The following is a 16,668-nucleotide window of genomic DNA, read 5'->3' on the forward strand; positions in this document are numbered from 1 at the left end:
CGATTTTAGGGGAAACAGCCATTCTTTTGCATTAAAAACAAGACAAAAGCTATATGCCACTTCTAGGATTTAATTGAAATAAATTACTCTTCCATTGAAATTTAAAATTCTGCACAGGAACTCCAATTTGAGACCCCCATTTCCCTTCTAAGAGTATGGAAAAGCAAGATAAACTTAGGCTGGCGAATATTAACCTGAGCTTGATTCATGCTATGTGTTCAATGTACTATGCTCTATGCAGGATGGCCATATTTATTTTGCAATCACTATAATTGTACTCTATCCAAGTTATTTAGAAGATGCCTTTTGCTCTCTTGACAGAAAACACCTCTCTGAAGATAGTGAAAGCTTGGAAACCAAAATGGATGGCCTCACTTGAACACCTTATTCATAACTTCATGTCCAGCACAGTTTCTCCTTTGCCAACCGACATTTTACTTACTGGAAAAAAGGGAAAGGAAATTATTTGTGTGTGAGTTTAAATCAATGCAATAAAGCAGCTAAAAGTGATATTTTAAATTTTGAGATGGTGCAAGTTTAAGGATTTCTCTAGCATGGAACATTTCCTGGATAAGCAAAGTGGTCAGATTTCTTTATTTCCACCACATAATTTATGAAACAAAACTGGGAGGTTTCCCTTCCCAATATGGATCCAGAGTGAAGACATGTGTCCTACTTTTTTTTCCAGAGGGGTGTCTTTTGCAGGTGGTTCCCCTCCAGAATCTTTAAATGGCCTTTTAAACATCTGAGTTCAAAAAATTGTTTGGGGATTTGGCACGATAGCATTTCAAGGGGGAAAGTGGGTGGAAAATCACATATGCTTCAGTGGCAGCCCTTTTCTGAAAAACTCATCAACTGCCTGGCTGCTTTGTGAACTCAAAGGTATAAAAAGCTGTTAACCTCCCTTCTAGGGAGGTAACCGAAATTCTAAGATGTGTTTAGGGCATTTCCACTGGCGATGGCTATATCAGTTGTGCAAAATATTAGCAAAACCTCTTTGGGGATAACAGAACCTGCCTGCTTTCTTCCAATATACTGAATGATGGAGCTTCCCAATTTTATTTATTAGGTTGTTAAAATGTGCCCAAGGATAAAAGTAGCTTATTGTAGGCGCCATCAGACAAAATGGGGAGAAGAGTTGTATTACTGAGGTTAGCCTTTATTATCTTGCTAACACTGCATAACAGAGTTGTACAAGTATGATGAGCAAAGGATAATAAAAACATCAATGCCCTATTAACTTTGTATGCTCCTATGTATTAATAGGAGATGGATCTTCTCTACTGAATGTCCCCATTGTAAAGAACTCTCATTACCGTCAAAGATCAAACCCAAAATAGCTTTAATATACTTGCAGCCATGAATGTATTGTATTAAAAGGTGCCAGTGAAGAAAAACATGTATGTATCATCTTAACTATAGGCTGTAAGTCTTATTAGCTAAAATATGAAATTTAATCAGTTGCTTTAATGTGAATTCTCTGAAAACCGTATCTTTGGCATATCATTTCTTCATATATATCTATATCTATATCTATATCTATATCTATATCTATATCTATATCTATCTATCATCTATCTATCTATCTATCTATCTATCTATCTATCTATCTATCTATCTATCATCTATCTATATCTCAATATCACGTTTTCCAAACATAACACCCCATCTTATACAACATAACAAACCTTTGGCTATCACAGCCTAAGACTTCTGTCAACCTCGACTAATGGTTTTCTAACTCTCTTTCTGATTTTGCATTTTATTTTAATAGTTATTGCTATAAAATCCAAATCCTAAACAAACTCCTTCTTAGTCCTTTTTTGCAATAATTCATATAGTTTTCTTTACAAAACTTCTTGCAACCCTACAAGCGATTATAATTGTCTTTCAAATATAATATATCATAAATTTCTTCCAATCTTTCAGGAAAGTCTGGTCTTGCTGGTTCCAAATTTTCCCAGTTAATTTTGCCAACTCAGCTGCCATATCATTTCTTTAAAATTATCGTCTTTGATATCTTTCTCAGCTGATGAGAGAAAGCTGGGAATGAGAAGCAAAGAATGGACAGTTCTCCCAATGAAAGGGTGTAGGAAGTGGAGTCTTCTGAGAATCTATTCCTTATAAATGATCTGGAGTTTGGGGTAAACAGTGAGGTGCGGACTATGCTGATGCTACCAGATCATTCAGGGTGTTTAAAACAAAACAAAAAGAAAGATTACAAGGAGCTCTAAAAGAATCTCTCCAAATTGAGGTGAATGGGCAGTAAAATGGCACAATGCAACTCACTGTAAATGATGCACATTTGAGGCAGAAAATTCTAATTTCACATATGCATTAATAGGATCTGAGCTGGTGGTGATAGACCAGAAATGAAACCTTGCAGGCAGGGTGGATATCTTGATAAGGATATCAGCTCAGTAAGCAGGAACTGAAAAAATAGGGATAATTAGAGACTGAAAAATAAAATTGCCCACATCATTATGCTGTTGGAATAATACCGTAGGAATGGGTTTCCCAAATCTAAAATCTAACTGTGCAGTCAGTCTGAAATGGGCTCCAAAATCCCCATTTTTCCTTCTCCAAGGGTGCATTAGCTAAAAACCATTAACTTGAGCACTTGAGCAAATGTATAACAGGAACCCAGCTGTATAAACAATACTTAAATATTTCTGTAACAGATCTAAGCTAATGTAGTAATACCAATATGATAATGCTAGCGATTAAATAGGAATCAGACACACGAACATTAGGTAAAACTTCAGACTATTTACATCCATAAAGTTATTTATGGGAGAGGTGGTTAAGCTGTAAAATATTATCGACCATCTGAGAAGCACACTGAACTGGAGGACAGATTAATTGCATACCATTTACATATCTTCAGAAAGTATGCTGCCTGTACATCAGATGGTACTGCCACCACCATCTCCCCATCTTCCTCTTTTGCCAGGTGGGCAGGCAGCAGATGAACCTTGGCTGGATCCAAATCACCATAATCAGGAGGAAAATAGCTGCTGGCAGTGTTTTTCAAATATTTGCACCTGAGTTCCCATTGGAGTACCATAGCTAGCCTCTCTGAGGGTGGAAGACACAAAGAAATGAGAATGCCAGCGGAGTACTGTGGTTAGAGAGTACAGAGTTCAAATCTTCACTCTGCTTCAAGGTTTACTGCTTTTCTTGGATTCCCCAGCCCCCCATCTATCCTGCCCAAAAGGGTTGCTGTAATTATAAAAAGGGGTTACCATCTAGGTTGCTTTTTGCTCCTTGGAAGAAGGGTTTGAGAAAAATAAAAGGTATCCTTGTTCTACATATTATGCTACAGCATACATTAAAAAGTGAAACGAAATCTAAAGGTGTTCAGAATGCACAGGAAAAAGTCAGGTAGTTTCTAAACTGGCTTTCTTTAAAATGACATAAACACTTGCACAATTTATTGGGTGCTAACAGCTAGCGGTTATTTTCCTTCTGTTCTCTGTACACAACCCAGATTAAAAATGTCAAGCTGCATATGGTAGGCATGACTGAAATTTGCAACCCTATATTATGGCAGTTGTGATTCAACCTTTGAAAAATTGAATCTTAAAGTTGTTAATGCACTAACCTACTATAGGTTAGAAATTGGTTTGCAAATCTTGGTTAATATTAAGGTATGTTCATGTTACTACCGGTACTTACTGTGACTCTCAACATGCTCCCACCACTGTTTTTGATAAAGCTGGGTTCACACAACATCAGCCTCAATCCACCTGGTGTCCTGCAGCTTTTCGGGAAAACTCCTCTTTGATGTGTTTTTCTTGAAACCAGCTCCCATCCAGTTTGAAAATGGAACCGACGCTGTGCTGTGAACAGTTTGGGCTGCTTTTGCAGGTGCGCAGATGAGGGCTTCACATGGTGCAGGGAAAGAAATCAAGTGAAGGCACACACACTTTTGCGCTCGTGTGCACAGTGATGGGAGAAAGCCACTTGGAAATGCAGCAGGAGTATGGGAGAACTTCACAGCTTCTCAGGCTGCTAGTGTGAGTTCAGATGAAATGCTGCATCACAGTTAATGCTAAGTTGGAGAAATCCATCTGACTGAGAAAATGCTCTTCTAATCATGAATCTTCTAACACTAAACCAACCCTAAATGCAACTCTTTTGATAGCAAACTAGGATGGTTAATGCCAGCAGGATTGTAACAAAAGGGATGTGTCAGTATTCTCAGAAAAACTCTTAAGGTTTGCAGAAAGTAAAAATACAAAATACAAAAAGCCCAAGAGGGCAAACCCTTTCTCCAAAACCCAAATTAGGCCTGAGCATACTTAGTAGCCATGGACTTTTAACTGTCAATCGGAAAAGAAAAATGGAAAACTTGGGGAAGTGATGGAATGAACTACTGAAGGAGCACATGGCATAACACCCAATACACTGTTACATTTTGTTGCAGACCCACCTGTGCCTCTATATTTGTGTTTGGCGGACAAGTAATAGTGAAATAGCAGAAGTAGTCTGATCTTAGGAATAGACAGGGCTAGTTTCACAGGAAATCATAGGCCCCAACAAGTTGTGGTGAGCCTCAGGCTCATACATTTTCCCTCTTTTACATGCCACAGGAAATGCAAAGAGTCTGCTTTCTTTTTAAAGTAATCACAGCTTCCGAGGATGTCCAAATTCATGGAATTGTAGTTTGTTTAAACTATCATTAGTGATAACAAGTTGTGATTATACCAGTTTCCCATTACTTCTGAATTAGGACAGAAACCAGACCATACATCTGTACAGATTCTGAGACACAGATGCATATATTAAGATTGCACAAGAGTATTTTAAAAAAAGATTCCAAGAAACAGTCCTGAAAATAGATGAGATCAAGATGTGCAATAGAACCAGCAGACCTTTTTTTTTTTTTTTTAAAGATCTCATAAGTATGCAGACAAATTGATCAGCTTTGCACTTTGGCAGTATTCCAACTTAATGAAAGAAATTCATTTTAAGAACTCCTGTGTTTCACTTCAATTATTTTACCCAAAGAATCTAGCAATTAAGACCTTAGCATGCCAATACTGTGTTTCTAATCTGTCCATTTAACTTCTGGATGAAATAATAAACTCTACGCATTTAAAATATCATGAAAATAATATCTTTAATATACAGTTATATATATACTTACAATACACCATTGACATTTGTTCATATATATAGTAGGGTTATTTATTTGCTTCTGGTTTAAATAAATGTTCCTCACCCCAAAACCTGTAAAGAGATTATCAAACCGGCACATACTTTCACAAACACATACTTAGTTTTAACAATAGAATATATTTACTAAGCCAATAAATTAGGTTTTGTTTTGAAATTTGTTTATTTTTGGCATACATGGAACCCATTTGGAAATTGAATAGCTGAGCCCAGAAGCTAATAATTTGCCATTATCCTTTTATGTCTGATCAGCTTCTTTATTTAAGAATTAAAGGAATTCCATTTTTTTTAAAAAAAAGCTCATTTGTTCTAGATATTATTGAGCCTTATGTGTTTCACTTATGCACGATGTATGCATGAAAAGGGTCTTTTCCTACTTTGCTGTTATTGTTTATAGTCTCATCTTGTAGTGTTTCAACTATAAGGCAACTGCATGCTGAAATACAGACTTTACATTTCAGTTTCATAACTGACACACCTTAAAGTTGTGGAAGTTAATGCTCATATTGCAAATGCCCCAGTACAATACTAGTAGTGGCAGTAGGAAAGGGAGTATCATTATTATTATTTTTTGAGCTGCATCCATCCCACTCTTACACCCTGCCACTTAAGAGGCAGCTTGTTCCTCATACTAAAAAGGGTTTCTTGCCACCTCTAGTTTCCCCGAGGCAGTACAAGTAATTAATCAGATGCAGGATTGTTTCTCCAAACCTCTTACGGGATTTTGGGCTGACGTTAAGAAGTTTTCATGGCCCAGACTGCATCAGGTATGACTTACTACTGTGTTTCTTGATGCAACTGTTTAGAACCCACTTACACTTGTGTATGCTGGTAATGCAGATCAAGTGAGAGATGGAGCCTCATCCATTCAGCAATGCAGTAAAGTGCCTAAGTCTGTTTGGCCAACACATCTCTCCACCTCCTACTGCATCTGAAAACAAACTGGTTGCATTAATAACCTACAGGGAGGAAGAAGGGATGGAAAACTTTCCTTTCCTGAACGTCCTGAAGTTAACTTACCTTACAACCCAAACCACTGAATCGATCATTAGTGTCTACTAATGAAACTGTTGCCATTATGAAATCTTATTATACAGCATTATATATACCATAGTCATATACATATTATGGGACTTTGTTATAAATTTAGCTTTAACACACACACACCCAATTTAGTTGCCCACTTGGCTTTCAAAAGTGCATTTTCCTTATGCTATTAAGCAAACATTCACTAAGGCAAGTGTGGGAACCCTTTGGCATTCTAGAAGTTGCTGGACGAGAACTCCCATCATCTCTGGCATTTGCCCATGTTTGCTGGAGCTGTGGGCACTGTAGTTCAGCAACATCTGGAGGGCCAAAGTTCTCCACATCTGCCCTAAAGCTTTAGTTTTTGCCATTAGCAGTATGATGCCACCCCTATGTACAATCCATTCTTACTTGGAAGAATGTTCCACAGACTTAAGCACGGCTGCTCCATCCCAAGTATGCACACAGGAGTCTTCCTGAACTTGATGGGCCTTATTTCCAAGTAAACAGACTTAGGGCTGCACTGTAAGCATCTTAAAGAAACTGAACACATTACACTGCACTATACGATTAGCCACACCAAAGCAACAGTTACAGGTATCTTCTGGATGGCCTCAATACTCCCAGGCTGCCTCCTATTTAAAGGAAAACCTATTGAAATCCTGTTGTGAAAACAAGAACACCCACATATAAAGGACTATTATACAAGGTGTTATTGTGCTGCACATAAAGGGATTTTGCAGCAAGATGATTGAATGCAAAACTATGTCCATCGCACTGCTCCGAAACAAAAAGCAGCATCAATTCTGCTTTCACCCAGCACTTTAGTTATTTATCAAACATGAATAGAACAGGGGCCATAATCAGTGGCGAATGCCCTCCTAGCGTTCACTCTTTACAAAGACCTGAGGAACAATATTATCATGCCTCTTTTATTGACCATTCTGGGTCACCCAACCACTGCCACAGTGTCGTTTCTCCTGGCAGATCAAGAGGAGCAGATGATTACAAAGGTTGCAAGGTTTCTAGCTGGGGCAATCAGAATAAGGTCCACTATTTGACGGCTGATTCAGGACCCTAAACTGTGTTTGATATAATTGACTTTTTATTTTGTTCTATGTAAATCATAATTTTGTTGTTGTTGCTATGGCCGATGGCTGACGCAAATAAAGTTTCATTCATCACCACCACCAGGGGCTATAAGATGGGATTCTCCTTTTAATCAGAATATATATGGGAGGCTGCATGGTTAACTTTGAGGACTCCATCATATGAGAGGTCCTTGTTACACCTCCCAGTCCTATGTTGCAATCTGCCAAGGAGCAGGCACTGTCCCGGCAAGAATGCTGTCTGCCAGCCTGGGTGCTTCCCCTTGCTCTGAATGCTATCCGCATGGCATCATGGAAAAATTCTATCTCTGATCCTGCAAGAAATAAGATCTGTGAACATACTTTGGGAGTGAGGAGATACTGGAGTCCTTGTGTAAGTAAGTGGTCAGGGTTGAAAGGATTAGTATTGCTCCTTGGGTGGTGCACAAATGCTTAGGAATGCTCCCTCAGCCATTAATCCGCCAATGGACTAACATTGTTAAAAATATTTTACTGGGGGATGCTGGTGGGACAAACAAATTCTCAAAACGCTACAAGGTAACAACAATTATCTGTGGAAGCAAAGGCAGAGAACAGAATATGGGGGAAAAACCCAACAACATTCCAATGCAGAAATGAGAGTCACTACGAAGTCTGGGATAAAAGGACATGCAGTGTGTATGTGCTACTAATCTCACCACTCTAAGTCAGGTGTGGGGAATGTTTGGCCCCCCAGATGATGCTGAACTACAACTCCATTGACCATGCTTGCTAGGGCTGCTGGAAGTTGTTCAGCAACATTTGAAAGGTCACCAGTTTCCCACACCTGCTCTCACTAACTTCTTAAATATGATGACCCAGAAGGCAATAAAGTTACAACCAGACATGAAACAGAGTACGGTAAATTCAGTGTGCCATATAGCACTTATGAACTGAATGGATTTATTTGTAAATTAAATTAAGGTATGGGATTATTAACTGCTTTGATGCCACACCAAGACCAGAACCACAATCCTAAACACTTGTTATTGAAGTAAATCCTATTGTGTTCAATGAGGCTTACTCCTAGGAAACATACATAAGATTATGGTAGGATTGAGGTTGCCCAAAGCACAGAATTGTTTTCCATTAAGAGAAAACTTGCTAGAAATTGGAAACATTGCCTTCCCCCCCATCATCCTGCAAACCCTTCACTATTAAAAGATTTTAACCATGTGGTGAGCGCTTGTCAAATCACAAGGGATTATACACTGTGAGGAGCTATCACAGGAACCCTTGCTTGAAGTACAAATAGGTTTTTGAAAACAGAAACAAAGATGTCAGGCAACTGCAATTTAACTTCCAAACTGATAAGCACTCAACTGCCAAGGTTTGCTATATGATGCCAAACCACAGTTAAAATTTCTCAACAATGGTTTGACATTATTGTCTGAATGAACCGAAAGAATGTTGGCTTGGCTTGGATGCTAAGAGAAGTTGAATCTAAGAGAAGTTGGATCCTAAGACAATTTTAGGCTTTTATCTTTCCTTAGCAGCCCCCCTATTGCTCAGAAGGGTCAATGATCCTCTAGAGCAGGCATGGTGAAACTTGGCCCTCCAGCTGTTTTGGGACTACAACTCCCATCATCCCTAGCTAACAGGACCAAGGGTCGGGGATGATGGGAATTGTAGCCCCAAAACAGCTGGAGGCCCAGGTTTGGCCATGCCTGCTCTAGAGTCTTTTCGTGGGGCACAGGAGGCTGCAAGGGGAGGAAGAGTCAGGAAACTCTCCTTCCATTAATTTACTTACGTTAACTGACCTTACAACGGAAACCATTGGCCATGTTCACACATAACACTAAACCATGGTGCTTATCAGTGCTTTTCTTCTAGAAAAGCTTCTAGAAAAAGAGGTGTTGGTACTGTGTACCTTGATTAGCCCCAGAAAAAAGCACCGGTAAGTAAAAAGGAACTATGGATAACACAACAAGTCAACATTAAGGGAAAATAAAAGTAAGTACTGGTGATGTTCTCTAGAGACTTTGGCTCATTCCAGATTGTGCACATAGGGTTATCCCATGGTTTAGCATTCCATGCGAACTGGGCCACTGAAGTTAAAGTACAGGCTATTCCCCATAGAATTTCTTCCTATACAAATGCAGTCCAGTGCTGTACTTGGCCACTGAAGTGCTTGCAATCCTATGAGATACGGGGGGGGGGGGGGACATTACATCATGAGAATTCCTGGGACCATCACTGACATCTCCTCACATGAGAATCCTAACTACACTAGTCTACTCATGTATGGAGAAAGTACTTTTAATCAAGTTCCTGTCTGTTTTTTTAAAAAAATCAAGCAGTTTATAATCTCCCCCCTAATGGCAAGAACTTTCTTCAGCTTTCTCCCACAATTACAGCATGCAGTCTTCTGTAAGCTTCCTAAGTCGTTTTTTTCCCAATGAACAAAGATAACTGAAGAAAAATTAATGAAAATATCACATTAAGAAACACTGCATTAAGGATTGGATGGGGGGGGAGCTTTAAATACAAACATGAAATCCTTTATCGTAGCTGTTTAACTCTTATGAATAAGCAATGGGATTAGTAGTGTTGTGTTAAGACCTGGATTCCCTTCCTAAGACTTCGATGTATTTGTTGTCTAGCATAATGAAAACAGGCTGGCTAGGTAAATACATCACACACCATGTGGGCCAAGTTTGCATTCTCCTCACCCCACTTTTTAAATAGTCAAATGCATTTCATAGATTAGGATCCTAAAACATTCATATATTATTTCAAGAATAGGAGGGTAACCTCAACTATTCTACTTCCTCTAAACATTTTTTAATCATCATTTAATCAGCTTAATTTTGATTAGACTAGATTTAGTTTTGGGAAATGTGAACACGTTTAATTTAGGTTAGTGTTTAAGTTTCACTCTTTCCTAATTATGGTTTTTTTAAGAAACCTTAGAGAAGCAGCAGCAATACAAAGCATCTAGGATGAACCACTGAACTGCTGCATCTGTGTCTTATTTCCTGAAAATTTGCACTCCAAGGCAGATCATTCTCACCTTGTGTGCATTTTACACCCAAGCCAATGGGTGCATTGTTCTCTAACAGTTATTTGTACTAATGCAAGCCATCAAAATTTGCTCAGATTGAATGCAAAGTAGTTTCAATCACATTTGAAATCCAAATCTTTCTTTGTTTCTCTAATACAAAACCTTTTCCAAAATAAATTCTGTAAAACAAAGTGCACATTTCAGAACAGGACATTTCTGCATTTCAGAACCCCTTTGCTCCCCAACACTGAAAGGAACCTATGCTTATTCTCTCCCTTTCTGTATCTGTTACCTGCTATGCAAGAGAACTCAACTGGGTAAAAAAGAATACCTGCCTTGATTGCGACAGTTTCTAAGGGAAACAGTACGATGGTAAATCAAACTGGGGCCATTCTGAGAAGTAGATTGGTAGGGCTATGACTTCTAAACTGTTTGGGCTGAACTACCCCAAATCCTGCCCTTCCCACAGAGCTATATGAAAGACGAAGGCCTTCCTTCTCCCTCAAGTGCTATTAGGTTGAAAATTATGCTGTGTTCATAGATCATTGCCCCTTTATAAATACATGTGTGTAGAAGCTGAATGTGTTTTTTGCTACCTCTCTTTTCCCCTCCTCGCCCTGTAAATTATAGCTGAGCAGAAAGAGAGGCCACAGGTGGATAACAAGGCAGAAAGGAAAACAATGCATGTGTGAGCAGGGCAGTGACAGCTCACAAGAGATTTAAGAGCAGAGGATTACCGGTAAGTATTGCTCTCCTAAAGGCCAACAACTCTATAAAAACCAACCCTGTTTTCAACTAGGCAGAGAAATAAGTGGTGAACTTGTATTGCCTTTTCAATGAGAAATTTGCACTCATCTGGAGGTGACGCGAAGCTACTAAATTCTTCGTCGGTTTTTATTTTGCGGTTTGAATTTCCTTCTGGAAGATGGATTCATTCATAAAAGGATTCTAATCACAACCCACATATAAAAGGAATGCTATCCCAACAATTAGAACGAGTGGGAGAAGGACACTAACCACTGGATAAATCAGAACTGAAGGCAAGGTATGCAGCCATCAGAATACAAAAAACAAAAACAAAAAACCCCCCAAGAGGAAATACATTTATTGGTAAACACACAAAAATCAAGGTGATTTGTGTGCTGTTCAGCTTTGCCTAATCAATAATAATAAATATAATGTCTTAATAGACTACACTGAGTACAAATTAAATTCCCTTTAAAGCCCACTGTTTAGCAGCTTCTGAATGTTCAGGGATGCACAAGGCACACCTTCCTGTTTCTACTATGTACAAAAGAGTCTGCTCACCACTCAGAATATCTGCATAGTAAGAATGTTTCTTTCCTGCTACTATATTTACATAAGAGCAACAGAGGATTTTAGTGCAAAAACAAAAACAAAAACGAGAGACTGTGTGTTAGCCCCGGTGCTTCTGGCACACCTCTCTCTGAGTTTTATTGCACCGGCTTCGTAGCACTACATTTTAGGTCGCCAGCCGTTAATGAACTGCAGTATTTTCTTAACCTGCAACTTGCTTAGCTTGAAGTCCTCCAAAAGGATCTCTTCATTGAGCTGAACAAGCAAGTTGCCATCAATCTTCTCTGTAACGAAAAAGGATATGACATCCTCAGATAAACCTATAAACCTCAGAGATTTAGAAACTTCCTCTATTGAAAGTCCAGACAGATCCACAGGGGGCTGCCAAGGAGAGCCGTCGCCGCAGGACCTTGGTGCTAGCTGAAGGTGGAGGGGAGATGAGAAAGGATAAGGGATGGCAAAGATGTCTTGCATGCCCTTTTTGCTAAGGTACTGATCTTCAGAAAGGTCTGGCGAGCCTGCCTGCGGTTCTTCCTCGGCACCATCTATTCTGAAAGGCAGGGGACACAAGTCAAGGCCGGGCTTCTCATCTGCTGCTTTTGGTGCACGAGGGGGTAAGGCAGGACACGAGAGAGACTGTGGTGTGCTGCTGACTGCCAGGCTCTTCTCATCGGTGCACTCGAGAGAGTAACTCGCTGACTTTGGGCAAGTGGGCACTGCACAACCAGCTTCTGCTGCAGCTGGTAGGGTGTCCCCTACAGGAAATTCACTTCTATCCAAGTCAAATGTAAAAGTTGCTGGGCAGTTTCTCTTTGGTGTGCCAGGAGTCTTCTGTCTTGGATAACTGTAACTCCTGCTTGGGTCCAATAGAAATTCACCCCTGTTAAGGCCTTCAGCAGCTCCGGAACAATGATTTGGCCACGACAGCCTGGAGGACAGAGCATCAGCAGAGGGGCTTCCAAAAGGCAGTAGGTTGCCAAAATCTTGTAGGTCAGCCTTCACTGTGCTGCACGGATAGCAAGCAACAGGAGCACTCTCGGAGGCAGACTCAGCTTCTCCTTCTGCAGCATTGCTTTTTTTTTTAAAGATAAGCAAAAAGATAATTACTTTGATACTTGGTGGTCATGTGAGAAAGCTATTACTTTGCCTTGCATTATGTCAAGATGGCGGTCAGTGTCTTTATACAATTTCCCTTCTGCAGGGAACTGTTTGCACATCACAAATTCAAACACAGGAATTAGACTTGGGGGGCGACATGCAAAGCCAAACAACACCCACATTCCCCGAAAAGCAGTTAACTGTACTGACAACTATTTTGTAATTTCTAAGCAAATTTGTTCACTTAAGTGGAGGGCACCACATTGATTAAGCTTGCTGCTATACACCAATGGGAAGTTTTTTAAAATCACTTTTCATCATGCCAGTAAAGCTTGCGAAGTTATGTAAAATTGCATTGCATAGGGGGAAATAGGGTGGTAAACTGTGTATTCTGAACTGAAGGAATGAAATCTGGACTCTGCTAACTTAATAAAGAACAGATGTCTGGCCCCTGTACATTAAACCTAGTAGGTAGAAGGATTTAGACAGATATGGGAGATAATTCTCATGTTCATTCAAAGGGACTGAACTTGCAAAACATGTGCTCTACGACAGTGCGCTATAGTGCTTCCTTTGACATTAATATCCAGTGCGTCACAATCCATAGTGTGCCCATCTACAGGTGGACCAATTTTCAAAGTACAGTGCAAAACTGCAGGGATTTCTTGTTACAGTAATTTGGACTTCCCTAATAAGTTGGTTTTTTTTTTTTTTAATGGCTGGAGTAATCCACTTCAGTGACTGTTCCGTTACAGATTAGACTGTAAGGAAAACCCAAAGGCATCTACTAAGACAAGAGGCTGAATTACCTTACCTATTAAGTGTATACTTCTTACAGGGAAACTTTGCACAAAACTGTTTGAAGGGATAAGTTGGAAGGATGTTCTCTGGAGTAACTGTAAGCATCCATGAACAAGAGAAGGCTGAGAGCCAGAAGGAAGTGTTCCGTACTTACATGTTGTGCAGCCCTGATGAATAGTATGAGAGTGTTGGACTAGGAGAACGAGTCTGCTGCCGCGCTGGTTTGTTTGCCCGTGGAGGAACAGATGGGCTGGTGGATGTTGGCTTTGAATTTCGTGGAGGAACAGGAGGGGCATTCAGGAGTCTACATTCTTCTCTGACCTAGGAGGGGGAAAAAACTTTATCATTCGGCAGAACTTTAGTATGTTCAAAGCACACCGTATAAGTAACCAGCAATCCGTACAGAAACCCTGTAAACAGTGCTTTTCTTCTATAAAAAAGGTACCGTGTACCCTTGAGTGCCCCCAGAAAAAAGCACTGCCTGTAAAGCAGGTCAGTACTTACTACAGATGCAAAACAGAAGCTGAGAGAGAATGACTTGCTTAAGCCCACCTAGTGAGTGCACTGATCAAGCAAGATCTGGATTTCCTGGGTGACTTCCCAGCTCTTTTTCTTCACCCCTGCATCACACCTGGTGTGCAAGAATTTAAGACAAGGCTTGAGAGTCCAGTCATCGGAATCAGAGGTAGATGCATCAGCTCAGGTCCCAGTTTTTTAAGGATCACAAAACAAGAGGAATAGGAGTGGTATTCATCCTGCAATGCCCACAAAGGTGGTTAAAAACAAGCAAACCCTGAGTAATGGAATACAGTGTTATTGCCTTCTTAGTAGCAGATATGTATTCATATAGAAAGCATAGCCTGTCTACTTATCTGCTGCCAGCAGAGGGCATATGGTAGCCACTGAAGGATTGCATGAGCTGGTACAGATGTTACTGGACCCAGCTTACTTTGGTCATCTGCCCATATACAAACAGTCTACCTATGTGAGCAAGAAACGTCTGAAGAGGAGACTAGAGTGAAGGAGAACCTCTTCTTCCATAACTAGAAGCCATGGTAAAATATTAAAATATGCAACTACCCAGTAGGAAATGAAAAATCATTTAGAGTTGCTATCACAGAAAACTGCAAGCGTTTTAAAACTGGTGTTTTAAAAACCAGGCAAGACAGTCTGCACATTTCGGTTGTAACCACCCTTCAATGTTGTGATTGCAGGTTTTGTAACTGTAAGTTGTTTGTTTTTGTTTTTTTAAAGGTGCAAGATAGCATACTACAACAATGGGAGAATTTCTCCCTCTGTGAATACTAGCAGTGAATACAAGGCTTTGATTTTTAATGCTTATTTCAAGATATTACAATGTTTTATATATCCAGAATGCAGCACTATACCTGCCATTGTGCAAGCAGCTATGCATCATCGTCATCAATTTATTAATCACCTTCTACACATCAAGGTGATGTACAATTAAAACACCAAAACAGAGCTTAAAACACAAAAAGCAGAGATAGTAAAACTAAAACAATACAAAGTGGACACTCCTGGCAAAGACCAATTTATCCCACCTGTGGCAGGGCATCAGAATAATAGGGGTGACAGGTGTGGGTACAGAGGTACTAGCTGCACAGTGGTCAAGGCAATGCTGTGTCAACTGAGTAGAAGTGAGGGGCCAGAGGATAGCACTTTGATGACCTCCATGTGAGGAGCTAATCTTTAAAGAGGCCTTCAATTCCCAAGCAAAAAAATCTAAATGATTTTTCTTTTGTGGCTGTTACTGAATTCAGCCATAGCACCAACGAGCTTTCAGTGTTGCCCCCTAGATTGCAATAAATTGATTAAATTCTGACTCGAGCATCAGTATGGTATGCAGAGCAATAATAATGCTTTCATAAAGTGCGATAAAATGTTGTCTACATATTCATTGTGAAGAAGTAGCTCAGTCCTAGAGAGAACTTCAACCCAGAAGACCGTCCTGTACCAAGAAAGGCTCCATAGGGCACTGTTTTGAAGCTTTAAGAGTAAAAAATGTATGCTCAGCAGTAACAAATGAAGCACACATGCTCTGTAAATATTGTGCCAGGAATAAACAAGAGTCTTTCTTACTCACTGCATTAAACCAAATATATAGAGAAATGCCTTTACCTCCAGAAACATGTATTTTTTTAGCATGCAACTACCAACTGGTATTCATTAAACCAAGGCATATTTAAATAACTTCTAAAGTTAGGCTAACAGTATGCTACAACACCATGGCTATATAATTCAGGGAAATATTTTTGATGTGTCTAAGAGTTTCTACATGCCTAATGGATTTTGAGAGTGTGGAGGATAGCTAAATGAAAATGCCTACTCAGTGTCCTGTACAAAAGGCAAATTCCATGTCAGGTATACAGTGGTACCTCGGGTTAAGTACTTAATTCGTTCTGGAGGTCTGTTCTTAACCTGAAACTGTTCTTAACCTGAAGCACAACTTTAGCTACTGGGGCCTCCCACCGCTGCCGCGCCGCCCGATCACGATTTCTGTTCTCATCCTGAAGCAAAGTTCTTAACCTGAAGCACTATTTCTGGGTTAGCAGAGTCTGTAACCTGAAACGTATGTAACCTGAAGCGTATGTAACCTGAGGTACCACTGTAATGGCAAATTTATTGTGTGGCCACACTTGGAATACTGTGTACAGTTCTGGTTGCCACTTCTCAAAAAGGATATTGTAGAGCTGGAAAAATACGAAGAAAAGGCAACTCGAATGAGTGCAGGGCTGGAATAACTGCCCTATGAGGAAAGGCTATAACATTTGTGGCTTTTAAGTTTTGAAAAAAGGCAAGTTGGAAGGGACATGAGAGAGGGAGAAAGAATAGTGTGGGGGAAGTGGATCGAGAAAAAGGTTTCTCTCCTCATATTAAAAACTGGAGCCAACCAATGACACCAAATGGTGGGAGATTCAGGATAGGATATCAATGGCTGCAAGTCGTGATGGTTATATATTAGCTCCAGCATCAGAGGGAGCATACTGGGGAACAACAGTGGGAGAAAGCCATTGTTCTCATGACCTGCCTGCTGCCTTCCTACAGGCATAGGTTAATCAGTGTGGGAAGCAGGATGTAGGCCTAGATGGGCTT

At 40.0% G+C, this 16,668-nt stretch overlaps 2 protein-coding genes and 1 long non-coding RNA gene across 7 annotated transcripts in view; 2 read left to right on the forward strand and 1 right to left on the reverse strand.

Moving 5' to 3' along the window:
- Positions 1 to 1,550, forward strand: part of MEP1B (meprin A subunit beta) — a 35,489-nt gene extending 33,939 nt beyond the window's left edge. For both annotated transcript variants that reach the window (XM_081206805.1, XM_081206804.1), the window contains exon 15: positions 322 to 1,550. In XM_081206805.1, coding sequence (XP_081062931.1) covers positions 322 to 336 — 15 coding nt within the window. In that variant the 3' untranslated portion in view covers positions 337 to 1,550. The remainder of the gene's footprint in view (positions 1 to 321) is intronic.
- Positions 1,551 to 3,678: 2,128 nt separating this feature from the next.
- LOC308594128 lies at positions 3,679 to 4,886 on the forward strand. Its single transcript, XR_014011352.1, has 2 exons — positions 3,679 to 3,839; positions 3,871 to 4,886. It is a non-coding gene; the product is annotated as an uncharacterized lncRNA (long non-coding RNA).
- A 220-nt stretch (positions 4,887 to 5,106) lies between these two features.
- The window catches only part of GAREM1 (GRB2 associated regulator of MAPK1 subtype 1), a 79,514-nt gene continuing 67,952 nt past the window's right edge, over positions 5,107 to 16,668 (reverse strand). For all 4 annotated transcript variants that reach the window (XM_081206790.1, XM_081206792.1, XM_081206793.1 and 1 more), the window contains 2 exons: positions 13,709 to 13,875; positions 5,107 to 12,727 (listed from right to left, as the gene is read on the reverse strand). In XM_081206790.1, the coding sequence (XP_081062916.1) occupies positions 11,815 to 12,727; positions 13,709 to 13,875 (1,080 nt within the window). In that variant the 3' untranslated portion in view covers positions 5,107 to 11,814. The remainder of the gene's footprint in view (positions 12,728 to 13,708; positions 13,876 to 16,668) is intronic.

This window comes from Podarcis bocagei, assembly GCF_964188305.1.
Source record: "Podarcis bocagei genome assembly, chromosome: 8".
In the NCBI taxonomy this organism is placed as follows: Eukaryota; Metazoa; Chordata; class Lepidosauria; order Squamata; family Lacertidae; genus Podarcis; species Podarcis bocagei.